General features: G+C 46.7%; 1 protein-coding gene across 1 annotated transcript in view; it reads left to right on the forward strand.

Moving 5' to 3' along the window:
• Positions 1 to 27,150, forward strand: part of abcg1 (ATP-binding cassette, sub-family G (WHITE), member 1) — a 64,461-nt gene extending 37,311 nt beyond the window's left edge. The window contains exons 10-15 of the mRNA XM_078560562.1: positions 5,510 to 5,611; positions 14,572 to 14,740; positions 18,781 to 18,881; positions 21,024 to 21,182; positions 25,135 to 25,253; positions 26,483 to 27,150. Of these exons, the coding sequence (XP_078416688.1) occupies positions 5,510 to 5,611; positions 14,572 to 14,740; positions 18,781 to 18,881; positions 21,024 to 21,182; positions 25,135 to 25,253; positions 26,483 to 26,711 (879 nt within the window). The 3' untranslated portion in view covers positions 26,712 to 27,150. The remainder of the gene's footprint in view (positions 1 to 5,509; positions 5,612 to 14,571; positions 14,741 to 18,780; positions 18,882 to 21,023; positions 21,183 to 25,134; positions 25,254 to 26,482) is intronic.
• The last annotated feature ends 231 nt before the right edge of the window (positions 27,151 to 27,381 follow it).

A 27,381-nucleotide genomic window follows, 5' to 3' on the forward strand; every position in this document is an offset into this window, starting at 1 on the left:
CAGGCTGCAGCAGAGCAACGGTATATCGAGGTGGAGCAAACGATCGGCATTTTGAAAGTGAGTTTCCGGTGCCTCGACAGATCCAGTGGAGCCCTGCAATACAGGCCCCAGAGGGTGTCATGCATCATTATCGCTGCATGCTCCACAATCTGGCGCTGCAACAGAGGGAGGACCTAACTGAGGAGGAGATGGAGGGACTGCACGTATCCTCCGATGAGGAGGATGTCAAAGGGGTTGAAGGTGATGAGGCCCTTGAAGGCGAGGATGCCAGCGATGAGGACATTGCGCTGGCCAGACGAGGCAGCCACACTCGGGAGCCCTTTACAAGGCAAGATTCATGAATGATGATGATGAGATACAGCGAAGGCAGTACTGACATCCTCACCTTGCATCTGTGAGCATTTGATTCCTGTGACATACACTCAGTGCTCAGGCTCATGTCATGGAGATGCAGCAGAAGCCCCAATAATCACTAGATTCCAGGAGGATGATGACCGCATGCAGTGAGGACACTCCATAGATCTTCACATAGCCTCTGTGAATGCCTGGCTCCGGTCTGGCAGCTCACTTGCGCTCTGTGATTGGGTCATATCATGGAGACGCAGCCGTGAAACTTTAAATGCACCTGATCCTTTGTCAGCCTTCAGTACCTGAGCCCTTCAGGAGCACAGCATCACTGGTCACAGATGCTGAAGAGATGGGGAGCCAGCCTCACCTCAAAGGTGCTGAGAGCACACGGGGAGAATGACGGAACTCTGTGACACCTGCTCGTGACATTCTGGCAACAATGACAAGCATCATCGAGGCGCAGACATCACTAATGTGTCCAATGAGTGTTAATTTGGGCTATCACCCTGGTTTGAAAGTCACACACTGCACAGGGAAGAGGCCCTGGACTGAGACACCTGCCTTCATCTTGTGCAGGAACTAAGGCTTCACATCTGAGTGACACAAACACTGCTCATCAGAACAAGGAGCCATAAGCAGGGAGACATTCTAAGGAGGTTGAAACAAAAACAGGAAATGCTGGAAAAACTCAGCAGGCCTGACAACATCTGTGGGGAGAGAAACAAAGTTAATGTTTCGAGTCTGTATGACCCTTCTTCAGAGCTAGAGACAGCATAAGAGCACCACCCTGCTCTCATGCCCACATGTCCGTCCTTGGCCTGCTGCATTGTTCCAGTGAAGCTCAACGCAAACTGGAGGAACAGTACCTCATCTTCCAACTAGGCACCTGACAACCTTCTGGACTTAACATTGAGTTCAACAACTTCAGATCATGAACTCTCTCCTCCATCCTCTCCCCCTTTTTAATCCTTTTTTCAAAATTCATTTTTTTTTATCCACTTGTTTTTATTTTTATTTATTTTCATTTTTATTCATTTATTCATTGTTTTATCCCCTTTTTTTATCCCCCCTTTTGTCCATTTTCTATCCTTTTCCCCACCACCGCCACTTCCCCACCCCACCCCCGATAGGGCCATCTGTTACTTGTTCATGTTCTTTCACAGAGTGCTGACCCTTGTCCTACTATTATCACATTCTGCTTTCTTACTTTTACACCTCTATTAGCACCATTTTTTAGCCCTTATCACGACCATGAACACTCCCTTTGTCCTTTTGTTTATGACACCTTTGTCAATCTCTCCTTTGCCCCCACCTATCGCTGGCCTTCTATCCAGCTTCACTTGCTCCACTCCCCCTTAAACAATATAAATTTCATCACATTTCTACTTCTCTGTAGCTTTGAAGAAGAGTCATACGGACTCGAAACGTTAGCCCTGTTTCTCTCCCCACAGATGCGGTCAGGCCTGCTGAGCTTTTCAGCATTTTCTGTTTTTGTTTCAGGTTTCCAGCATCCAGAGTATTTTGCCTTTATTCTTAGGAGTTTGTTTACAATAGTGCGACTACGTCTTCTTAACCTTCCTAACCCTGCCGCTATGCCTCGGTGCTCCCCCTACATCTACAGCGGAGGTGGAGGCAGCCTGCTGACTGTTATGCCCTGTCTGTGATGACCTTGGCGGATGTCCTCTGGAGGGCCCCGGCCTGCTTTCAGGGTCCTGCTGTGTGGCAGTGGCACCCTCCTCAGCTGGTGGAGCTGAAGCTGCTGGGGTCACAGGAAGAGGGGATTCGGATGGGCCGGACACACTTGGAGTCACCTGGGTGGATGGCCCCGTGGGGTGCACCTGCTGATTCTCCTCCCTATGGGTGCCTGGCTGACTTCTTGAGGAGAAGGGGAAGCTGGAGTGAGATCAAGCTGCCCTGCATCCTTCTCGCGTTGACACTGTTGGAGGCCAACTATGGCATCTGCAGTGGAGTTCAGCCTGCGAGGCAGTGCAGGACCTAAGTCCTGGACCAAAGTCTCCATGGCAACCGCCATCCTACCAGTGTTAACCTCGGCATGTCAGTGCTATCACCCCAGACAGAAGGCGGATGGACTCCTCCATCGTACCTTGCAATCTGAGGAGTGCAGTGGACATCCCTTCCTGATATTCCCGAGTTTGCCTTTACAACTCCAGCATCTGAGGTATGACCGAGTCCAGAGGCCCTCATCTGACTCAGACTCAGCAGATTTCTGGCCTCCAGCAGTGTTCTGAGTGCAGGAAACTTGGGAAGTCCCTGCCGCCACCTGCGGCAGATCAGACAATGCGATGTGCTCACCAGATTGTGACCCCGTGGCTAGCCTAGAACTCAATCCCACCGAGGTGTGTGTCTCTGCACTGGTGGAGAGTGGAGATGGGCGCAGTGACAGGTCTTCAATTAGGGTGTCATTAGATTCCTCTTTCGAGGTGTCTTCCGGGCTTGAGTTGAGGACCTGGATCATGCACCTCCTTAGGCTGCTTCCCAGATTTGCCTGCGAAAGCAAGGAGAGATAATTAGTGAATGGCAGGGAACTGAGGAACAGGGGATCTCACTCACAGCCTGGTTGTCTGATAGATTTGCACTACTGGGCCCTCACCACCGAACTCACCGTCAGCACAGGAACGGTCCAGATCGTCACCGGCCAGCTGATTGGCTCTATGTTCAAAGTCTGTGAGGACCTTGATGTCAGGCGTTCTTCCACCAGTCTGCAACCTCTTCCTTTTTGCTGTGTGACTGCTTATCCTGCAATAATAAAGATGGAGGGAATGCAACAAGATGCCTGCCAAACCAGATGAGAGGGATGCCTAGCATGTGTGGATGGTGAGTGGTGCCATGGACAGGGTGAGGACACTCCACAAGGCAGTTGAAGGTGTGTGCGAAAGAGTGAATGGTGATGCCCCTTGAACTGACAGTGAGTGAGATCCCTGTGGATGTTTGATGGGTTTGTGAGTGCGTGAGTTGAGAGTGATGAGATAAGTGACTTATCTTGGCGGAACAGAGGAGATCATTCATCCTCTTTCGGCACTGGCTGGTTGTCTTCTTTTGCAGGGCATTGGCACTGACCACCGCTGCCACCACCTCCCATGCTGGATTTAATCTGTTTGTTGATCTTCGCACAGAGCCGGGGTAGAGGACTTCGTGATGGACCTCCACTGTGTCCAGTCAGTGTCCAAGGGAGTCGTCACTGAATTTGGGGGCAGCGTGTTTCCTCTTTGACAGCCATGACTTTGCAGCTGCTTCTGATCCCTTAGAGAGAGCTAGCACTGTGCAGGGCACCCTTTTAATATGGCACCCGGATTACTGAAGGCCTGAGGTGATGGTGGGGCGGGCAGATCAGAGGCCGCCCTGCTAGTGATCTGATGTGTTTCCCAGGAATGCATTATTAATGTGTTGGGACGCGCCGGGAATGGGACGATATGGCGCAAAAACCCGCCATTGTGGCTGTCGGGTAAAAAGTCCTTTGTCCCGTTCACTACCGCGCTTAGTGCAAATCTCAGACGATTCCACACTTACCTGTCGCCTGGGTCACTCTGTGATCCTAGGTCTCTGGTAGGTGTCATTCTAGCAGCAGCCACCGCCTCCCCAGTGGCGCTGCTGAGCAAAAGAACTGCTGGCCTTTGATTGGCCACAGCTTTTGGCGAGTGGGACTTCCCAGCCCAGGCACCTTGACCCTATGGAAGCCCTGCCAGTGACCTGTAGATTGTCTGACTGGCCCATAATTTGGTGGGCCCTCCCTAAAGGAGGCAAAGTGGCTCTCTCGCCAGCTCTCCAGCCGACGGCTGAGACCCCCGTCGCCTCCATTAAATTCCCCCTCTGGTGTGAGAATTGAGAAATAGCTTGTAATGTAGAGGGAGATGCCCTGATCTTGGGCTGAGGCACATTTTACAGGTAGAATAGAGGGAACTTCTACATTTTTACTCGTTGGGTGAGAGATTTATTTTTATTGCCTATTCACTGTGTGTTGGACCCAGACAACTTTGTGGTAAGTATAGCAATCAATAGGTGTTATCACAGTGTAATTTAACATACTGAGTCACAAGACCTACCTCTGTACCTTCCCCGGGCATGTTAGATATTGGGAATGGAAGGGATGCCATTCCTGAGACACATCATTTTGTGTCTTGATAAACAGTCCCCTTTCCAATGAAGGATAAGGACCAAGGATCTGTAGGATCGGAATCCCCTCCAACTGGGAAATTTATGGAGTATAAAACTCAAACCCACGGATATGTTTTGACCTCATGTTTTTTTTACCACAATACAGAAACCAAGCTGCAGCCAACAGCACAGGGCGGTGCAGCAAGGGGTTAATTCAGACATTTTAGTAAAGGACAGTGGCTCATCAAAAGAGTTTGAACATTGACTGATTGTTATCATGGAGCAGTGGTACCAGGGGAACGCCATTACTTGCCATTGACTAACGCAATTAAGAGTCTGATTACCAGATACAATGGCACAAGGAACAGGCCAATACTATTCAAACCTTCATCGATCTTGGAGCCAGATGCTGTATTGCCTGAAACAGCAGGAGAATTGCTTAAACAATGTGAGAGCTGATCATAATCGCCTGGGATATATTTTCCACGGAAAGACTATTGTTTCAACCAGCATGAGCTGATCATATTTGTCTGAACGATGTGTAGAACAAACTAAGAGTGCTAACCACTGGACATTGGAATGAGTTGGCCGGCCAGCAGCAGAAATGGTCTAATTGGGGTCAGAAATTGTTGGTTGGGGTCAGAAATTGTAGGACACCGCAGTTTTCTGCAGGCAGTCAAGGAAGTCAGTAGAGTCTGGTCAACTCCACTGAGGGATCAACCGAGGGGTGATTGTAAGTATTGAATTAGGAACAAGGTGGGGGTTTAGCCTCTGATGGGACAGTGTTCTGGGTAACTGTATTTCATGATTGCTGAATGAAGCCCATCTCTGAGTGCTGTGGGTGATTCAATAAAGCGAATGTGAATTATCGGAAGAAACTTGTCTCGCTGGTCATTCTGTTCAAGCCATACACTTGTGAACCTGGTGTCATGAACTTGAGTGTGGGGAGGATCTCTGAGTGCGACCGAGGGCACCCCCAACCCCCGACAGATCATGTGGCAGGGAGTAATATTTAAACACAACTGAGGTTCTTCTTTCTATTTTACAGGATCCCTCTCCCTCCGAAGGTTGCCATAGTTTCTCTGCCAGCTGCCTGACCCAGTTCTGCATTCTCTTCAAAAGGACCTTCCTCAGCATCATGAGAGACTCGGTAATAATAGTGCTTCCACTTCATGGGTAATAACAAAGTGACGGTTATTAAACTCAAAGTCACTGGATAATTACTGTGCTCTCTGTTACCCAGTAACAACAGTGCTCTCCAATATTCAATAAAAGCAGTGCTCTAAGATACTGGGTAATAAGTCTTGCTACAATTGCACAGGGCTTTGGTGAGACCACCCCTGGATATTGTGTGCAGTTTTGATCTTCATATTTAAGGGAGGATATACTTGCATTGGAGGCAGTACAGCAAGCATTCACTAAATTAGTCCCTGAGATGAGGGGGTTGTCCTACAATGAAAGGCTGTGTAAATCTCTGGAGTTTAGAAGAATGAGAGATGACCTTATTATAACATATAAGATACAGAATGGGCTTGATAGGGTAGACACTGAGAGAATGTTTCCATTGGCCAGGGAATCTAAAACACAGGGGCACAGTCTCAGGATAAGGGGCCAATCATTTAGGATATGAGGAAAAATTACTTCACTCAAAGGATTGTGAATCTTTGGAATTCTCTACCCCCGGGAGTTATGGATGCTCCGTTGTTGAATATTTTTAACGCAGGGATAGACAGATTTTTGGTCTCTCAGGGATTCAGGGGGAGCAGACAGGAAACTGGAGCTGAAGCCCAGGATCGGCCATGATCATATTGAATGGTGGAGCAGGCTTAGTGGTCCACATAGTCTATTCCTGCTCCTATTTCTCATATTCTTGTGTATAACAACAGTCTCAGTTCATCAATAATGTTACTAGTGAATAACAAGACTCTTATTTAGTAAGGCAGATAGGAACAGGAGTTAGCCTTCAGTCCCTCAAGTCTGTTCCACCACCCAGTTGGATCATAGCTTCTCTCTCTCTTAACCCTATCTACCCGCTTTAGCACCCTGGCCTATTGAAGATAACATCTCAGGTCGATGACCTTTCATCAGAATTGGTGTTCTCGTGAAAGGTCATCAACCTGTAACATTAACTCTGTTTCTCTCCACAGATGCTGCCTCACCTGCTGAGTATTTCCAGCATTCTTTGCTGTTTTTATTTCTGATGTCCAGGTTCCGCAGTATTTTGCTTTTGGAAAAATCCAACAATCTGAGTTTGGAAAATTTCAATTGACTCCCAGCCTCAACATCTTTTTGGGAAGAGAGTTCCATGCTTCCGCGACCCACTGTGTGAAGAAGTGCTTCCTGGCATCAACCCTTCATGGTCAGCTCTAATTTTAAGGTTATGTCCTTTGTTCTGGACTCCCCAACCAGAGAAAATAGTTTCTTACTGTATACTCTATCAGCTTCTTCGATCATTTTAAACACCATAATTATATCAACCCTTAATCTTCTTTATTCAAGGCAGTACAAGCCTTGTCCATACAACCTGCCTTCATTAGGGGAGGCGATGGCATATTGGTATTATCCCTGGACTAGTATTCCAGAGACAAAGGGTAATGCGCTGGGGACCCGGGTTTGAGCCCCAACATGGCAGATGGTGAAATTTGAATCCAATAAAAATCTGGCATTAAAAGCCTGATGATGGCCATGAAGCCATTGCTGATTGTCGTAAATAAGACGTAGGAGCAGAAGTAAGCCATTCGGCCCATCAAGTCTGCACCGCCATTCAAAGAGATCACGGCTGATCTGATAATCTTCAACTTCACTTTCCTGCCTTCTCTTGATTCCCTTACTGATTAAAAATCTGTCTATCTCAGCCTTGAATATGCTTAAAAACCCAGCCTCTACAGCCCTCTGTGGTAAAGAATTCCACAGATTCACTACCCTCTGTGAGAAGAAATTCCTCCTCATCACTGTCTTAAATAGGTGCCCCCTTACTCTGAGATTATATCCTCTGGTCCTAGGCTCTCCCACAAGGGGAAACAACCTCTCAGCATCTACCCTGTCAAGCCTCCTAAGAATCTTATGTTTCAATAGGGTTGCCTCACATTCTTCTGAACTCCAATGAGTACAGGCCCAACCTACTCAACCTCTCCTCATAAGAAAATCCCTCTATGCCCGGGATCAACCTAGTGAACCTTGTCTGGACTGCCTCCAATTCCAGTATATCTTTCCTTAGATAAGGGGACCAAAACTGTTCACAGTATTCTAGGTGTGGTCTATCTAGTGCCTTTTATAGTTTTAGCAAGACTTCCCTATTTTTATACTCCACTCCCTTTGAAATAAAGACCAACATTCTATTTGACTTCCCTATTACCTGCTGAACTTGTCAAATGTTGGGAGTAGTCGGAGCCTGGGGAGTTGGGCCTGTAGTCATGGGTGGGGAGCTAATCGGCTGGTCAGCTATTGGGGGTTTAGTTAGGGGGTGGGGGGTAGTTGGGTGGCCAGGGGTACAGGGGTGTAGTTAGGGGCATGGGGGTAGTGGGGTGGTCAGATAAGCAGGGTGTAGATGGGAGGTGGGGGTAGTCGGGTGGTCAGGGGTTAGGGGTGTAGTTGGGCGTAGGGGGGTGGTAGGGTGGTTGGGAGGAGCTGCGGGATAGTCAAGGGGGTTGGATTGTCAGGAGGTGAATGGTAGTCGGGCGTTTGGCGGGGCAGGGGTGTAGGGAAGTGGTCGGGGGGGGTGGAGGATAGTTGGGTTGTCGGGGGGGTGATTGGGGATGGGAGGTTGGGTGCTCAAGGGGGTTGGAGGGGTAATCGGAGGAAGAGGCAGTTGATGGTCAGTGGGGTAGTTGGGGCAGGGGTCGATAGCTCAAGGTGGGTGGGAAGTATTGTTGGGTGTTCGGGGGTCTCGGGTAGTTGGGGGATGGTGGGAGTTGGATGCTCAGAGGGTTGCGGGGGTAGTTGGGTTGGGGGGAGTAGTTGGGGTGGGGTCAGGTGCTCGGGAGGCCGGGTGTGTAGTCAGGTGGTTATGGGGGTGAGAGGGATGTCAGGGGGGGGGTCGAGGGGTGTAGTCAGGTGGTGAGGGGGGTTAGTCATGGGGGGAGATAGTGGGGGGCTCCAGTGGGGGTTCAGAAGGGTTAATACCATAGTTAACCAGGAGTTAGAACTGGTTTTAACCCTTCTAACCTTTCCTGGGTAACTATTCTGCTAAGAGAAGTCTCCTATTAAAATCGGAGTTTTGGAGGGTTCCAGGTTCAGGGTAATTTCCCAATGGAAGTTGAAACCTCCTGGGAAATTCCCAAGCAGTCCTTGTGTGGGCACTTCTAGGTGGTTCCCCCAGAGCATCTTCCAGGGTGCTTCCAAGGAATAGAAGGTCTGGGCCATAATAATCTTGAAATGGGGGCAGTACAATTTCAGCAGAATGATATGGGGGCTGAGAGAGTACAATTTTTTTTATTCATTCATGGGATGTGGGCATCTTTCAGGTGGTTTCCTGGTACATGTGGAACGTCGCAACTCCACAAATTCAGATTCTTTGTCAGGAACCTCCTTTTCCGGAGTTGTCTGAACATCAGGTGATTCGTGGGCACTTGCAGTTCTGTATCCTCAACTCTTACAGGAACATCCGACATTTCAGTCCTGGGTTGAATATCTTCAACAGGAAATGCAGACCCAGTCATGGTCACTGTTGGAACCATATTTTGATGATTTGTCCCTCTCTTCCTTAAATGGTCCACATGTTTACAGATGATCTAGCCTTCCACCTCCACGTGGTAAGATAGAGACTCAGTCACCACATTTGTTTCATCCGATAACCACTTTGGTCCTTCTCCGAAGTTTTTCATGTATACCGGCTCCCCCACGGTAAATTTCTTCTCACGGCTATGCCAGTCGTGTCTAGTTTGCTGGCTTCCCTGACTCCTTTCCACCTTCCCCCCTAAATTCAGCGTTATTAAGCTCAATCTCGTCCTGAGATGGCGTTTCAACAATAACTCCGCGGGTGTGATACCTGTTGTTGCGTGAGGGGTAGTTCTGTAATGAAAAAGAAAGCATGCTGGCTTGGCTGGCAAGGAATCACCAGTTAGCTTTTTCATGCCAGCCTTGAACGTTTGTACCGCCCTAATGGCTGTTCCGTTTGAGGAAGGGTGGTACGCTGCAGTCTTCACATGAGTGATACCATTGAGGCTGATTAACCGTTGAAACTCAGCACTCGTAAATGCCGTGTCGTCATTTGAAACAACTACTTCTGATAGTCCGTGAATGGCCAAACTCTGACGTAGTTTCTCAATTGTAGCGCCCAACATTGTTGACTTTACCTTCAGCATCTATATGTTGAATTTTGAATGGGCATCAACAATGAGCAGAAACATTGTTCCTATGAAAGATCCAACATAGTCAATGCATAACCGCACCCAGGGTCTATCTGGCCACTCCCAAGGGTGAAATGGAGCTGTCACTGGCAACTTTTGCAGGTGTTGACATTGCACATAGTGCTTTACCAAACTCTCTATTTCGCCACCATCCCAGGCCACCATAAATAGCTGCATGCTATGGTCTTCAATCAGGAAATTTCTGGATGGGCACTGTGTAGTTCAACTAAAGGTGGCTCCCTTCCCTTTGGAGAAACTATCACTCATGCTCCCCACAATAAGATGCCATCCTGACTGGTTATTTCTTGTCTTCTGTTGAAGTAGTTTCATTTCATCAGATACGGGCTCCTGGGACCAATCATGTAGCACTAGTTCTCATATCTGAGATAGGACTGAGTCTGGACTTGTCCAGTCACTGATCCGTTGAGCACATACCGATGAGGAATCTAAGAAATTTATGAGTAAAACAAGTTCCTGTAGGATTGGGATGTGTTCATTATTTTCTTGGTCATCATTTCCTAAGGGTATTGGCGTTTACGATTTGATTGCCAGGCCTATGTATGAAAGTGTGAATTAGGGCACTCTTAGTATTTCGGTATCTTCTTTCTACATGCCTTCTCCTTTCTAGCGCAGACTTTAATCTCGACCTTCTTTTTGACTTCACTATTGGCCAGACTTCTCTCAGATACCAGCTCAACATGCCTGAGCTCACTGGCTGAGTCTCCCAAAATTTCATTATCTCTCTGCTTCTTGGAAAATTGTGTGACTTTTGTTTCCAAAGCCTTTTTGGCTTCATTTAGCTGATTTTTCAACTCTTCTGTCACCTTTTTGTATTTGTTTGCTGCCTCCTGGAAAATTGAGCATTGCTGTGTCTTCCCTGCCAACTCATCCTTCAGTTTGTTCAGAGAAGTGTTGAATTCTTTCTATTTCTCTTCATACTTTTTCAGAGATGCAAACTTTGACCTGAGGGAATCTTGCAGTGTGTGAAGGTCTTTCAACAGGTTTTCTTTTTCCTTTTGAAGGTTGCTCACCTTGTTTCGAACACTGTCATCAAGCAGGGTCTCTCTGCATTCCTTCTGCTGTTCTTCCAGGTTTTGGCTTAAGACAGCCTGCATTTCTTCAGGTTGTTGAGTCCTTACACACTCCTTTTTCAAAACAGGAACGCTTCCAGCTTCCTTTGGGAATCTCAGTGGCCAATCAAGGCTGATTTCCCTTAGCCAATTTCACCCTAGAAGACTTGGTCCTCTGCTTCTCAGTACCAACACTGATAGCTTTGCCAATTGGCTTCCATAATTGACAATGGTTATGCCTTTTACTTGAATGTCTTCACCTCTGTAAGTTTTTAACTTGGTTGTTGTTTGCTCCAAACTTAATTGATGTTCACCATTATTCAAATATCTGAAAGTATGTTCCCTAGTTACTGTAGTAGAAGCTCCCGTGTCTACTTCCATTTTAACAGTTTTGCCATTTACTTTCACTGTGACAAATATTGGTTTTGTCTTTCCAACGTTCTTTGAATTTGGGGCACTGGGTGTCGTCAAACTTCGAATCAAACCGTAGGTTTTGCTCCCACAAGTACTGAAGACGATTGCTCACCTCTTCTCTTGCCCTGTAATCTTGCTCGTTGTAAAACGAATGTGAGGAGTTCTATGTATTGAGACCAGTCACCTGTGGCTGATTCAAAAGGATCAGTTCTCCTAAATTGTGAGAGAGGATAACTTCTACAAATCTAACGGAGCTTGCTACTTACAATCACTGGGAGAGGCACAGTGCCAATTTCTTTTTAACTTGATTCCTTCTGTGCAATCCTGTTTTATCCTCATCACCAGTTTGTTGTGGGGTGGCTGAGTTGCCTATTTGTAATATAGTTGATCTGCAGACACTTCTTGAGTTTATTATGTTTATTTACAATATACTCAGCAGCAACTACACGTGTGTTTTCAACTCCAACTCTATCTCTACATTGACTCAGAGGTAGCCTGTGCTACTCTCCTATTGGTTACTACAGATCATGTGAACTTCCTTTATAAGTATTATACTTAAAGGCACATTACACACTAAATAAAACCATAATGATTACAGAAACATGGAAAATAGAAGCAGAGTAAGTCATTTGGCCCTTCGAATCTGCTCCACCATTCAGTGTGATCATGGTTGATCCTCTATCTCAACACCATACTCTCACTCTCTCCCCATACCCCTTGATGCCGTTAGAGTCTAGAAATTTATCTATTTCCTTCTTAAGTATATTCAGTGACTTGGCCTCCACAGCCCTCTGTGGTAGAGAATTCCACAGGTTCACCACCCTCTGAGTGAAGTAGTTTCTCCTCATCTCAGTCCTAAATGGCGTACCCCATATCCTGAAATTTTGAACCCTTGTCCTCGGCTTTCCAGCCAGAGGAAACACCATCCTTGCATCCAGTCTGTCCAGCCCTGTCAGAAGTTTACACATTTCAATGAGATCCCCTCTCATTCTTCTAAACTCCAGTGAATACAGGCCTAGCTAGCCCAATCTCTCCTCATACGACAATCTTGTCATCCCAGGAATCAGTCTGGTGAAGCTTCGCTGCACTCCCTCTATAGTAAATATAACCACAATCACTAACCTCATGGCCCAGCATATTCCCCACTTTACCATGACTGCCAAGCCAGGGAATCAAGCCTGGTTCAATGAAGAGCGCAGGAGGGCATGCCAGGAGCAGCACCAGGCACACCTAAAAATGAGCTGTCAACCTGCTGAAACTACAACACAGGACTGCTTATGTGCCAAACAGCATAAGCAGCAGGTGATAGACAGAGCTAAGCAATTCTACAACCAATGGATCAGATCTAAGCTCTGCAGTCCTGCCACATCTAGTTGTGAATGGTGATGGACAATTAAACAACTCACTAGAAGAGGAAGCTTCACAAATATCCCTGTACTCAATGATGGGGGAACCCAGAACATCAGTGCAAAAGATAAGGCTGAAGCATTTGCAACAATCTTCAGCCAGAAGTGCCGAGTGGGTGATCCATCTCGGCCTCCTCTGGAGGTCCCCAGCATCACAGATGCCAATCTTCAGCCAATTGGATTCACTCCACGTGATATCAAGAAATGGCTGAATGCATTGGATATTGCAAAGGTTATGGGCCCTGACAATATTCCGGCAATACTATTGAAGACTTGTGCTCCAGAACTTTCTGCCCCCCTAGCCAAGCTGTTCCAGTACAGCTACAACACTAGCACCTAGCTGGCAATGAGTTCCTCAGGGTAGTATCCTCGGCCCAACCATTTTCAGCTGCTCTATCAATGACCTTCCTTCCATCATAAAGTCAGAAGTGGGGATGTTCGCTGACGGTTGCTCAATGTTCAGCACCATTCGCGACTCCTGAGATACTAATGTAGTCCATGTCCAAATGCAGCAAGACCTGAACAATATCCAGGCTTGGGCTGACAAGTGGCAAGTAACATTCACACCACACAAGTGCCAGGCAATGACCATCTCCAACAAGAGAGAATCAAACCATTGTCCCTTGATGTTCAATGGCATTACCATCACTGATATCCCCACTATCAACATCCTGGGGGTTACCATTAACCAGAAACTGAACTGGATTAGCCATATAAATACTGTGGCTACAAGACCAGATCAGAGGCTAGGAATCCTGTGACAAGTAACTCACCTCCTGACTCCTCAAAGCCTGTCCACCGTCTAGAAGGCACAAGTCAGGAGTATGATGGAATACTCCCCACTTGCCTGGATGTGTGCAGCTCCCACAACACTCAAGAAGCTTGACACCATCCAGGAAAAAGCAGCCCTCTTGATTGGCACCACATCCACAAACATTCACTCCCCCCACCAACGCATAGTAGCAGCTGTGTGTATCATCTAGACGATGCACTGCAGTAATTTACCAAGATTCCTTAGACAGCACCGTCCAAACCCATGACCACTACCATCTAGGGGGACAAGGGCAGCAGATACATGGGAACACCACTACCTGCAAGTTCCCCTCGAAGTCACTCACCATCCTGACTTGGAAATATATCGCCGTTCCTTCACTGTCACTGGGTCGAAATCCTGGAACTCCTTCCCTAACAGCACTGTGGATGTACCTACACCACATGGACTGCAGCAGTTCAAGAAGGCAGCTCACCACCACCTTCTCACAGGCAATTAGGGGTGGACAATAAATGCTTAGCCAGCGGCGCCCACACCCGATGAATGAATTAAAGTAAAAATCTGGATTAAATACCGCTCAATGTATCAGCACAACCTATACACAAACTTGGATAAGATTAGTCAGTTATCATCTGCGGAGAACAGACAACCATCACTGACCCAGCGACGGTGTGCTAGGTTGTGAGTATGTGGTTATTATAACTTATAATAGAGTAGGTGCTACAGCGTTGTGACCAACATATAACTCGAACAATGGGTCTTTGTAGACTTTGGACTAATAATGAGTTATATATTCCACAGCATCTGTGAAATCTCAGCCTAGAGTTATTGTGGTCAATGAGGAGGAAAGTAGGGGAGGTGGGAGAAGAGAGGAGAAAGAGAGGAGGCCACCCATGTCATTAAGTAAGGGAGACTACAGAGAGACACACAAAGTGTTGATCGAAATTTCAACACATTATAAATTGAGGGTTATGGTCTCAAAATTGGGACTAAATTTGTAGAAAGCTCATGAAACTATTAGAACTTCTTATGGTAATAGAAGTTACACTGTGTTTAATGATTAATTTTTCCAAAGTGGGCCTGTTCTTTATTCTCATCAGGTTCTGACTCACCTCCGCATCACGTCGCATATTGGGATTGGGTTGCTGATAGGTTTGCTGTACCTGGGCATTGGGAACGAGGCAAAGAAGGTCCTGAGCAACTCTGGCTTCCTCTTCTTCTCCATGCTCTTCCTGATGTTCGCAGCACTGATGCCGACTGTCCTTACCTGTGAGTACCTCTTCACTGAAGGTGTGGTCACCTTAGCTGGGTGAGAACTTCTAAGGCTTGTGCTACCTGTTTGTTATATACATTCATGGAATGTGGGTGTCCATGGCAAATTAATGCCCATCCCTATACAACTGAGTGGCTTGCTGGGCCACTTTAGAGGGAGTTAAGAGTCAACTATATCGCTGTGGGCCTGGAGTCTCATGTAGGCCAGACCCGGTAAGGATGGCAGATTTCCTTCCCCATAGGAGATTAGTGGGTCAGCTGGTTATTTCCACCCATTTGGCAGTTTCATGGTCACCGTTACTCATACTAGCTTTTGCTTTTAATTCCATAATTATTTAATTAACTTAATTAGTGGGGTGGTCTAAACGTATGGGTTAAATTTTCCAGCAGACACTGGGACCCTGAAGTCAGAACCATATGTGGATCCTGACCACGATTGGTGTCTGAGTCTCGTCCGCCTATGTGATTTTCCCAGAGGTGGTCAATTAATAGGCATCATCAGGACTCCCACCCAATTAGGGTCAGTGGGTGGGCTGCACAGGAGAGAGTGGCAGTCGGAGAGCCTGGGCCGCTGGGCAGCTAGGAGCTTCACCGAGAGAGGTGGATACTGCCAATGTAGGTGGGTGAGCACAAGGGTGCCTCTGAAGACATGTCAAATTTTAAAACATAAGTGAGACAAATGCTGTCAGTCCGTCATTGTGGAGGGACACTGGGAGGGGAGGTGGTTCAAAGGAGTCCTAGCTATAGGGCTGCAATGCAGCAGTTTTTTCAAAGGAGATTTTTTAATGGGTATTTTTTTTAAATGAATTTCAAGACTGACCACTATTATATGGCTCACTGGTTCTATTGTACATACTGGGTGAGTGGGCATGGAGGATGTGAGTGGAGCGGGCGGGGGGATGGAAGAGGCATAGAGGCTGCATGAGAAGGGCAAGGGTAAGACCTTTTAAACATACTTTTCAAAAGGTTCCTGAATTCAAACTCTGGCTCATGACACCTCTGAGGGGCCGTGAACCAAGTGTCCTTAAGAAGCTGGAGTGACTCCACGAAGATTGCCGGGAGGTATGAGATACCTACCCCCACAATGGAATTGGCCAGGTTGAGAGTGTCCTGGGATCTGGGCCCACCTGCCATTTTTAAAGACCTCTGGAGTTGGCCCAACGCTGCAAAGCTCCAGCCCATCGAGTCATCTACGGCATAGAAAGAGGCCATTTGGCCCATCAAGTCCATGTTGGCTCCTCGCGGAGCATTCCAGTTTGTTCCACTCCCCCTGTCGATCCCCATAGCTCTGCAAGTTTACTTGTTTCTATTGCCCTTCCAATTTCCTTTTGAAATCATCGATTGCTTCTACATCCACCACCCTCAAGGGCAGAGAGTTCCAGGTCATTACCACTCGCTGCATAAAAAGTTCTTGCTCACCTTCCCCCTGAACCTCTTGCTCAAAGTCTTAAATCTGTGTCTCCTAGTCCTTGTACCATCAGCTAATGGAAAGATTCCTTGTCTACCTTATCTAAGCCTTTCACATTCTCGTACCCCCTACCAAATCTTCCCTCAATTTCCTCTGCTCCAAGGAGGAAAACCCCAGTCTTTCCAACCTAACCTTGTAACTAAACCACACTGCCCCCCACTCCACCAACCCCAGTACCCCAATCCTTGGAACCATTCTGGTAAAGCTCCTTTGCACCCTCTCAAGGACCTTCACATTTTTCCCAGAACTGGATGCAATACTCCAGTTGGGGTCTAACCAGAGTTTCATAAAGATTCAGCATAGCTTCCCTGCTTTTGCACTCAATGCCTTTATTTATGAAGCGCAAGATCCCAAATGCTTTGCTGACCACTCTCTCAATCTGTTCTGCCACTTCAAAGATCGATGCACATGCATTCCCAGATCCCCCTGTACCTGCACACTCTTTAGAACTCTGCTATTAAGTTTTTGTTGCCTCTCGTTATCGCTTGTGCCAAAATGCATCATCTTGCGCATCCCTGTGTGAAATTCTATCTGCCACTTATCCTCCTTCTCTGTAGCCTGTCTCTGTCCTGTTGCAGGCAATTTGTGTCACCCTCACTGTTTGCTATTCCTCCAAGTTTGGTGTCATCAACAAATTTTGAAATTTTACTCCTTATTCTAAGATCCAAGTCAATTATAAATAGCAAAAGAAAAGCATTCCCTTCATCAACCATCTCTGTGACTTCATGAACAAATTCAATTAGATTAGTTAAGCACGATCTGTCTTTTACAAATCCGTGCTGGTTGTCCTCAATTAACTTAAAGCTTTCCAAGTGCCTCTTGATTTTTTTCCCTGATTATGGCTTCCAAAACCATTGCACTGACCCTTGGGGAACACCACTCTCTACCATCCTCCAAAACCAGCCATTTACCATGTCACTGTCCTTAAAGCAATATTTTTATCGAATTTACACACTGCTCTTCCTATTCCATAAGCTTGAATTTTGTCGGCCAGCTTTTATGCGGTACCTTATCGAACACTTTCTTAAAATCCATATAGACAACATCCATCGCATTCCTTTCATCAACCATCCTGTGACTTCATGAAAAAATTCAATTAGATCAGTCAGGCATGATCTGCGTTTTACAGATCCGTGCTGATTGTCCTTAATTAATTTAAAACTTTCCAAGGGCCTCTTGATTTTTTTCCCTGATTATGGATTCGGAAACCTGACCCACCATTAATGTGAAGCTAACTGGCCTGTAGTTGCCCAAGCTGTTCCTTACACGCTTTCTTGAAGAAGGGTGTTTTATTTGCTACTCTCCAATCCTCTGGCATCCCCTCTACATCCAGGGAAGATTGAAAGATTAAAGCAAGCCCATCCACAATTTCCACCCCCACTTCCTTTAGCAACCTGGGATGCAAACCATCCAAACCAGCCAACTTATTCACTCTTAAGCATAGCCAGCCCTTCTCGCACCTCCTCTATCTAATATTTCACCCCATCCATTGCCTCTACCACCTCCGCTTCAACTGATATTTTGACAGATTCCTCTAGTAAACACCGATACAAAGTAGTTTTTAAGTATTCTAGCCTTTCCCTGCATCTCTAAGCATATATCACCCTCTTTGTCCCTAACATGTCCAGTCCACCCACTTACTATTTACATGCTGATAAGAGATTTTTGTGTTCCCTTTTATTTTAACTGCCATTATTCTCATACTCTCCGTTTGCCGGTTGTATTTTCCTTGTCACCTCACCTCTCAACCTGTTGTATTTGACCTGGTTTTCACTTGAAGAATTCGCCTGACATGCATCATGCACCCTCCTTTTGAATTGAATTAATAATGAGACTAATTGATTTCCTGCCTCTTCCTGGTAGGTCGCCCTTCTCCCCAAGATTCTGCCTCCTGAAAAATTCAGCGGAGGCAGCAACATGTCGGGCAACTACATACCCCGCGCAAAAATGCCAGCCCACCCACCACCTAACCCACCGCTGCGGCAAAATCTAGCCCTGTGTCTCCACCTCATTAGTCTAGGTCTCTGTTTTACTAATCCTGTAACATAACCACTATGCTGCAATTCTCCGTATCCCCTGATCAGCTGTAAAATACACACCAATTAAAAAAATTAGATAAGTTCAAAAAGGTTACAACATTTCTGCAAGGGGAATTAGGGTTGGGGGCTGAATTATCTTACATTAATTTTGTTCCAATTCAGAGGCATAACTCTTGAATGATGTGATGTTCCATCTTTAAAACTAGGTTATCAGTTCCCTGGGGAAGGGGAATTGATGAATTTCCTCTTCCTCAGAGAGAATTCTTATTTCCTCCACCAGTAATGATGAAGTTGTATGGATGCGCATTCTGCTGGTTATGTTAGCATGTCACTATGAGGGAATTTCCCCCCCAACCCTTACTGTCATAGGAAGAAGTTCAGCCCTGAGCCCAATGGTTAACATCCCACGGCCCAGAGACTCCAAGTGGTGCCAACGTTAACAGGAGACGAGTCGGTCGGCTGCAAATGGTTTCAAAGCCTGGGTGAGGCAGCCGGGACAATCTGATTGTGTTGCTATTCCTTTCTTGTAGTTCCACTGGAGATGGGAGTATTCCTTCGGGAGCACCTAAACTACTGGTACAGCTTAAAGGCCTACTATTTAGCTAAAACAATGGCGGATGTCCCCTTCCAGGTGAGGAAAGAGGCATTGGTTCTTGGTGAAACCCTATTTCCCTCATGGCATGAAGGTTCACTGGGTTGCCGGTCTAGTTACATAACCATTACACTACTATACTCTCCTCATATCTACTTCTCTCACCCTTGTGTAATTTTAAACACTTCTGTCCTAGCACACCGTAATCTGCACTGTTCACATGAAAAAGACTCCACTTTTCTTAGTCTTTCTTTATAATTATATTTTCTCACGCCAGGCAACATCCTAGTGAGTTCACATTACACCCCCTCTCTCAAATCTCAAAATCCTTCTGATTATGTGCAGTGCAAAGCAACACACTGATGTTATATAAGATGTTATATAAGCTCATCATTACTACTCAGCTTTCATATTCTATACTGTTATGCATTTTATACAATTTATATCAATGACTTAGATGAGGGGAGTGAAGGCATGGTAGCTAAATTTGCAGGTGACACAAAGATAGGCAGGAAAGTATGTTGTGAAGAGGACATTAGGAGGTTGCAGGCGGATATAGACAGGTTGAGTGAGTGGGCAAAGATCTAGCAGATGGATAATGTGGGAAAATGTAAAAGTTGTTCACTTTGGCAGGAAGAATAAAAAAAGCAGAATATTACTTAAACGGAGAACGACTGCAGAATTCCAAGGTGCGGAGGGATCTAGGTGTTCTAGTGCATGAGTCACAAAAAGTTAGTATGCAGGTACAGCAAGTAATTAAGGAGGCTAATGGAATGCTTTCCTTTATTACGAGAGGGATTAAACATAAGGATGTTATGCTTCAGTTTTGCAGGGCATTGGTGAGACCACATCTCAGATATTGTGTGTAGTTTTAGTCTCCTCATGTAAGGAAGGATGTAACTGCATTGGAGGTGGTTCAGAGGAAGTTTACTAGATTGATACCTGGAATGAGTGGGTTGTCTTATGAAGAAAGGTTAGACAGATTGGGCATGTTTCCACTGGAGTGAGAGGTGATTTGATTGAAGTATATAAGATCCTGAACAGTATTGACAAGATGGATGTGGAAAGGATGCTTTTTCTTGGGGGTGAGTCCAGACCTGGGGGGCACTGTTTTGAAATTAGAGGTTGCCCTTTTAGGACAGAGATGAGATTTTTTTTTCTCAGAGGGTTGTGTGGCTTTGGAACACTCTGCCTCAGAAGGCAGTGGAGGCGGGGCCATTGAATATTTTTGAGGCAGAGATAGACATATACCTCCTGAGATAAATCAAGAATTCTGTTAGCTTGTCTTTTACACCCTTGAGCCAGGTTAACAGCAGGTATGTTGTGGTGCCAGGCTTACCAGAAAGATCCAAGGGCTATGTGCTGACCACAGTCAGGACAGTGGTAGTGGCATTAGCCAGGATCTTTCCATTAGGGTACCTGTAGCCGATTACTGTCCAGCCACATGTGAAGAGCGGTCATCTGGTGCCAGAAAACACCTGGAGAGGAAAAGTGTTAACATTTGTGAATGTGGTTGAATGAATAGCCAAAGGCCAGGTCCAGAGAATTACAGGATATGAGGCTTACACCCACCACCCTCCATTACTGAGGCAGAGGCTAAGGAGGGAAAAGCAAGAGCAAGCCCCTGTATCTCCAAGTTTTCAAAGTACAGATGTGATGAATAAGCAGGATGTAGCCCACCTTTGCTCATTAATCATAGGAAGAATGAAGAGCCCTCTCACCATAGCAGCCAGCTGCTTCTTAAAGACGTCACACTGCACTATCCAGAAATCATTGTGCACATTCATCACTCTTTGTTGAAAATCTTCCAGACCTCAGTGCTGACTTTACCTTTTTGCTTACTTGAACCTGTTTCTCCTCTAATTCTATACTCAGTCTAATTTGAAGCAATGCTTTATCTTTTGAGACCATCTACACCTATATAAACCTGCCTCAATGCTGAATAGGCCAGATTTCTCCTGCTTGTCCTTGTAACTCAGTTCTCTGCTTCCCATGTCTCCCCTCTGCTCCTTCTCAGCAGGAATAATGCTGAATCTTGTTGGAAGGGGAGAGAAGAGAAGAAATCATGGGGTGGGGGAAATGAGTGGAGTTTTTACACTTATCTAAAAGCAATGGATGGAGGGATTAACTCATGACAATGGAGTAATGTTGAGAATTAACTGCTTTGATTTGATTTTGTAGGTAATGTTTCCTGTGGCCTACTGCAGTATCGTATACTGGATGACATCACAACCGTGCGACGCTCTCCGCTTCATTCTGTTTGCGGCTTTGGGAACGATGACATCACTGGTGGCGCAATCTTTGGGTCTCCTGATAGGAGCAGCATCCACATCCCTCCAGGTCAGAGGTCACTGTTTGATCCCTTACAACTGCCAAATCCTTCAGTGTACTCTTCTGAATTTGGAAGACCCTATCCGTCTGTCTCTCTGTCTATATCTCAGCCTCTCTTTCTCTCTCTCTCCCTCTCTCTTTCTCTCTCTCTCGTACTCTCTCTCACTGTTCTTTCTGTCTCTCTCTATCTCTCTTTCTTTCTCTCTTTCTGTTTAGATAGCTGAAGACATGGCCATCAGTGCCAGGGAGAAGGAAGTGTGGGATGCCCAAGAGGCCAAAGTTGAAAGAGGACAGAGGAAGGGTGCAGGTCTGGATGAGGTTACATTGATAGGGAGGAGTGAATAAGGAGGTCTTGCTGCAAAGATATAGGGCTTTGGTGAGACTACACCTGGAGAACTGTATACACTTGTGGTTCCCTTACCTAAAGAAGGATATGTTTGACTTAGAACTTGCAACACAAGTTCATTAGATTGATTCCTAGGCTGAGAGGGCTGCCCTATGAGGAGAGATTGAGTAGAATGTGCTCATTTTCTCTAGAGTTTAGAACAATAAGAGACAATCTCATTGAAGCTTATAGAATCCTTAGAGGGCTTTTCAGGGTAGATGCTGAGAGCTTGTTTCCCCTGGCTCGAGAGCCTAGAACTAGGGGTCATAGTCTCAGGAAAAGGGGTCAGCCATTTAGAACTGTGATAGGGAGATCATCCCTCAGAAGGTTATAAACCTTGGGAATTCTCTATCCTGACAGCTGTAGATGCACAGTCATTGAGTATATTCAAGACTGAGATTGATAGATTTTTGGCATGAAGGGAACCAGGCGATTATGGGGATAGGGAGGGAAAGGGGAGTTGATGTAGGCGATCAGCCATGATATTATTGAACAGTGAAGCAAGTTCTTGGGCCAAATGGCCTACTCCTCTTCCTATTTCTTATGTTCTTATGTGGCTACTGGCTAATGTGTTAGAATGTTATCTGAGGAGTTGAGCCAAGCATGACTAATAATAGACCCATTAGTTACCTGGATTAATGTAGTGGTACTGCAGTCACATGCAGCATGTCCTATTGAAACTACAAATACTGGCTGAAGCAATGTATTTTTAAATTCCTTTTTTAGCATTTGGTTTCTCTTGCAAGACTAGCATATATTGCCCATCCCTAGTTGCCCTTGAGATGGTGGTGGTGAGCTGCCCTCTTGAACCACTAGAGTCCATGTGGTGTAGGTAAACCCACAGTGCTGTTAGGGAGGGAGTTCTAGGATTTTGACCCAGCGACAGTGAAGGAACGGTTAGGATGGTGAGTGGCTTAAAGGAGAACTTGCAGATAGTGGGGTTACCATGCATCTGAAGCCCTTGTCTTTCTAGGCCACCGGGACTTACCCGCAGACCTTGGGCTGCTTGCAGCCCGCACTTGTCTGCCCTGCAGCCTGCTTGCCGATGCTCCCGTTTCCCAACTCTCCTGAACATCCTGTTCCCCGGCAATCTGGATCAGCGTGCGGGAGGCTCAGCTAGCGGGTGGGTCACAAGCTGGAAGGTTAACTGGAGGACCTGTGAACAGGAGGGTCAGCATCCGAGATGGCTGGCGAGCTGGAGGATCTGTGAACGGGAGGGTCTGTGAACAGGAGAGAGAGATGGGGAGCGGGAGCGTCAGGGAGTGGGAGGATCGGGGATCGGGAGCGTCAGGGAGTGGGAGGGTCGGGGATCGGGAGGGTCAGGGATCTGGAGGGTCGGGGATCGGGAGGGTCGGGGATCGGGAGGGTCGGGGATCGGGAGGGTCGGGGATCGGGCAGGTCGGGGATCGGGAGGGTCGGGGATCGGGAGGGTCGGGGATCGTGAGGGTCGGGGAGCGGGAGGGTCAAGGAGCAGAGAGGTTGGCAAGTGGGAGGGTTAGGGATCAGAGGGACCAGTGAGTGAGGGGGCTGGGGAGCGGGAGGATCTACGAGAGGGAGGGTCAGGGTGTGGGATGGTTAGGGAGTGGGAAGGTCTTGGAACAGGAGGTCAGGAGGCTTGGGGAGTAGGATGGGCATTGAGCGGGAGAGGTGACAATTGGGTGTGTTAGTGAGCAGGAGGGCCAGTGAGTGGGAGGCCCGGCGAGTTGGAGTGGTTGGGAGTGGATGTTCAGTGAGGGGGGGAGGTTAGTGAACAGCGGGGTCGGGAGCGGAAGTAGTTTTGGTGAGTGGGGTCTGTGACGGGGACATCGGCAAGTGGGAGGGCAGGTGAGCGGGAGGGTCAGCAAGTTTTATCAATTACCTTCTCTCCAAGCTAAGGTCAGAAGTGGGGTCGTTCGCTGATGATTGCACAATATTCACTGCCATTTGTGACTCCTCAGATACTGAAGTAAGACCTGCAACATATTCAGGCTATGGAAAGTATCATTCATGTCACAAAAGTGCGAGGCAATAATCATCTCCAACAAGAGAGAATCTAAACATCTCCCCTTGACATTCAGCAACATTACTGTTATTGAATCCCCCACTATCAACACCCAGGCAGTTTCTATTAATCAGAAAATGAACTGGATCAGCCACATAAATACTGTGGCTCCAAAAACAGGTTAGAGGCTGGGAACTCTGCAAAGAACAACTCACCTCCTGCCTCCCCAAAGCCTGTTCATCATCTACAAGGCACAAGTCAGGAGTGTGATGGAATACTCTCCACTTGCCTGGATGAGTGCAGCTCCCACAACACTCAAGAAGCTTGACACCATCCAGAACAAAGCTGCCCACTTGATTAGCACCCCATCCACCACCTTAAACATTCACTCCTTCCACCCCGGACACACAGTGGCAGCAGTGTGTACCATCTACAAGGTGCACTGCAGGAACTCACCAAGGTCCCAGCGACAGCACCTTCCAAACATGCAACCTCTACCGCCTGGAAGGACAAAAGCAGCAGATGCATGGGTACACTACCTGCAAGTTCCCCTCCAAGCCACACACCTTCCTGTTTTGGAACAATATCATCATTCCTCCACTGTCACTGGATCAAAATCCTGGAACTCCCTCCCTAGCAGCAATGTGGGTGTACCTACACCCCAGGGACTGCAGAAGTTCAAGAAGACAGATCACCACCACCTTCTCAAGGGCAATTAGGGATGGGCAAACAGGTTGAACTTAGCAGTGATGCTTACATCTCATGAACAGATTAAAACAAATGGCTGTTTGACAGAGTTAAGAAGCATCCAATTGGGTAATCAAGTGTCTGGTTGTTTCCTAATTGGCTGGGAAGAGTGACCAAGAGTGGAGGAGTCGGGAGACCATGTGGTGAAGCCACCAGGAATACCAACCAGCATTGGCAACCATAATATGCAAGCCCTCCCAGAAGGGAAAAGTGGTCTGCCAAGGAAAGGGAGCAGCAAAGAAAGAATTCAGTAGCGACCCCAACCAAGAGGACCATGACCCAGGCAAGACTCTTAGTCCAACTGGATCCAGGACCAAGGTCAAGCACTTGCTGGAACATTTGAAAACAGCAAAGGTTTAGAGCAGAGAAGGTTAAGGGTGATGTGATGAAGGTGATCAAAACGATGAAAAATCGAGTAGTTAGGGTGAAGCATGCAGGAAGGACACAGATAGAGGGCATCTGGCAAGAAAGCCAGTGGGGAAATCAGGAGTTATTGTGATCTGGAATATACTGTGTGAAAGAATGGTGGATGCGGCTTCAGTAGTAACATGCAAAAGAGAATCGGTTATAGACTTGTAAAGGAGAAAATGCTGGGCTATATGGCTAGAATGGGGGCATGGGATTAACTGGGTAGCTCTTGTACTATGCTGGTACAGACATGATGGGCTGAATGACCCCATTCTGTGCTATATGATCCTACATTAGGTGATGTTCCTTTTCTCATCACCTCCATCATGTTTTTAACACAATCAAATCTTTGTTGACATCCTCTGTGGGTGATGATGTTGCCCCAAATATAGCAGTGTGTTGATATCATTGTAAATCAACGCTTTTCCTTCTGTCCACAGGTGGCAACATTTGTAGGTCCAGTCACTGCCATTCCGGTGCTGCTGTTTTCCGGTTTCTTTGTCAGTTTTGACACTATTCCCAAGTACCTCCAGTGGATGTCGTACATATCTTATGTCAGGTAACTCAAACATATTAACACAGAATGAGGCTTTCTACATAAAAGAGGGAGTATCACCACTGACACCCCTTTTTGACAAATCAAACTGCTGCAGGCATAGTAGATTTATTTAAGGGTCCAGCATAATACGTTGAGTTTGGTTCTGTGGTTCCCTCTGTGAGAGGAGTCTTGATGGTTAAACATGAGTCCTAATAATGAAACTATAAGATGGGCCCTAGTGCTGAGACTGTCGAATAGAGGAGCCCTAAGGCAGGACTGTCACTATAAGAGGGGCTTGAATATTGAGAGTGCTCTATAGATGAGATCCTGAAAGTGAGATGTTGTCTGTAAGTGCCTGATTAGTAAGGCAACTCTAGGGACAGGTAGAGTTTGAGATGATCAAATACTTCACTGGATACAATAGTTCCTGTGTGGGTTGAGGATGACAGTCTAAGCTTGAACAAGGGATATGTGAAGACGCATAAATATTCTGCAGTTCCACTCAATTAGCCTTGTGATCAGGAGAGTTTGACTTGGTTACTCAAGGACACTGGGAGTTCAAATTGGTGGGATAGGGTCCATTATAGCCACGTCATGATAGAGTGTCAGCCGTAGCTCAGTGATAGCATACTTGCCTCTGAATCACATCAGAGACAAGAGCACATAATCTAAGCTGATGATCCAGTACACTACTGAGCTCCACTATCAGCTGGTGTCTCTTGGGTGAGATGTTAAGCCAAGGCTCGTCAGGCAGCTCACCACCACCTTCTCAAGGGCAACTAGGGCTGGGCAATAAATGCTGGCCCAGCCAGCGAAGCCCACACCCTGTGAATGAATAAAAAAACAATCTGCCCTCTTAGATGGATGTAAAAGATCCCATGCATGACTTCAAAGAGCAGGGGAGTCCTCCCTGGTGTCCTGGTTAATACTTATCCCTCATTCAATATCACTAAAACAGATTATATGGCTGTTATCACATTGCTATTTGTAGGAACTAGCTGTGTGCAAATTGGTTGCCATGCTTCCAGCATTACAACAGTGACGTCTCTTTGAAATGTACCTCATTGACGGTGAAGTGCCTTGGGATACCGTGAGGTTGTGAAAGGTCCTATGTAAGCCAGATTCTTCGTGCCCTATAGAAGGAGGGGACTTAATGGGCTGAATGACCATTTCCCATCCCTGTTGCTTCTGCTAAGTTCTTGTAGTGCCTTTGTTCACTTAGACTGATAGGACCATTGTCTTTCCCACAGATATGGCTTTGAAGGGGTCATCCTGTCCATCTATGGTCTTGACCGTGAAGATCTCCACTGCGAGAAAGATGAAACATGCCACTTCCAGAAGTCACAGGCCATTTTGAAAGAGCTCGACGTAGAACACGGCAAACTCTACCTGGACTTCATCGTCCTCGGGATCTTCTTTGTCTCCTTGCGCCTCATAGCCTATTTTGTATTAAGGTATAAGATCCGGGCTGAGAGGTAAACCAGGCCGATGTCATCGGACACCGATGTTGAGCAGTTCAGGTTGTCTCACTGCAGTGACACTTGCACCTCAGGGAAACTCTGCCGTAGAATTAAAATGGCTAAACCCCCCCCCTCTCTGGTACTGAGTTCTCGACAGATCCCGGTTTTGGGTCTGGTTACCTGATCATTTCCGCAGTCAAATAACAGAAAAAAGAATCCACTCTGATGGCCAAAGTCCTGCTTTCAAATGTCTGATTTTGACATTGTGCCAAATGTTCTCGGCACATGGCATGCTCCGGCAGTTGGCCCTTCAGTCACATGAGGGCCGCGCAGCCGCATGAGAGCACCCAACAGTATCGCTATACATTTCTGGATGTCGAGAGCAAAATTGTCTATCTTTTTTTTGTCTTGTCAGGGAACAAATTTGAGTTCGGGAGAAAAGCTGCTGGCCAGCTTCACTTCAGGGGAAGTGGGGTGGGAGGGTGGGTGTGGAAATCGGAAGTCATCACCTCATTTAGTAACAGCAGCAGGTTACACTGACCAGTGCAACTGCGCACCACTCTCAACTGGGAGTTGGGTCTCTTTGCAGCTTCTGCATTCCAGTGTGCTTTCTCCGCCACCACTGTTTTGGACTTGGCAATCCCTAGTGAGCCTACTTAGAATTTGTTTGGAACAAGCACAGAGATTCA

Source organism: Cetorhinus maximus, chromosome 16 (assembly GCF_964194155.1).
Source record: "Cetorhinus maximus chromosome 16, sCetMax3.hap1.1, whole genome shotgun sequence".
Classification (NCBI taxonomy): Eukaryota; Metazoa; Chordata; class Chondrichthyes; order Lamniformes; family Cetorhinidae; genus Cetorhinus; species Cetorhinus maximus.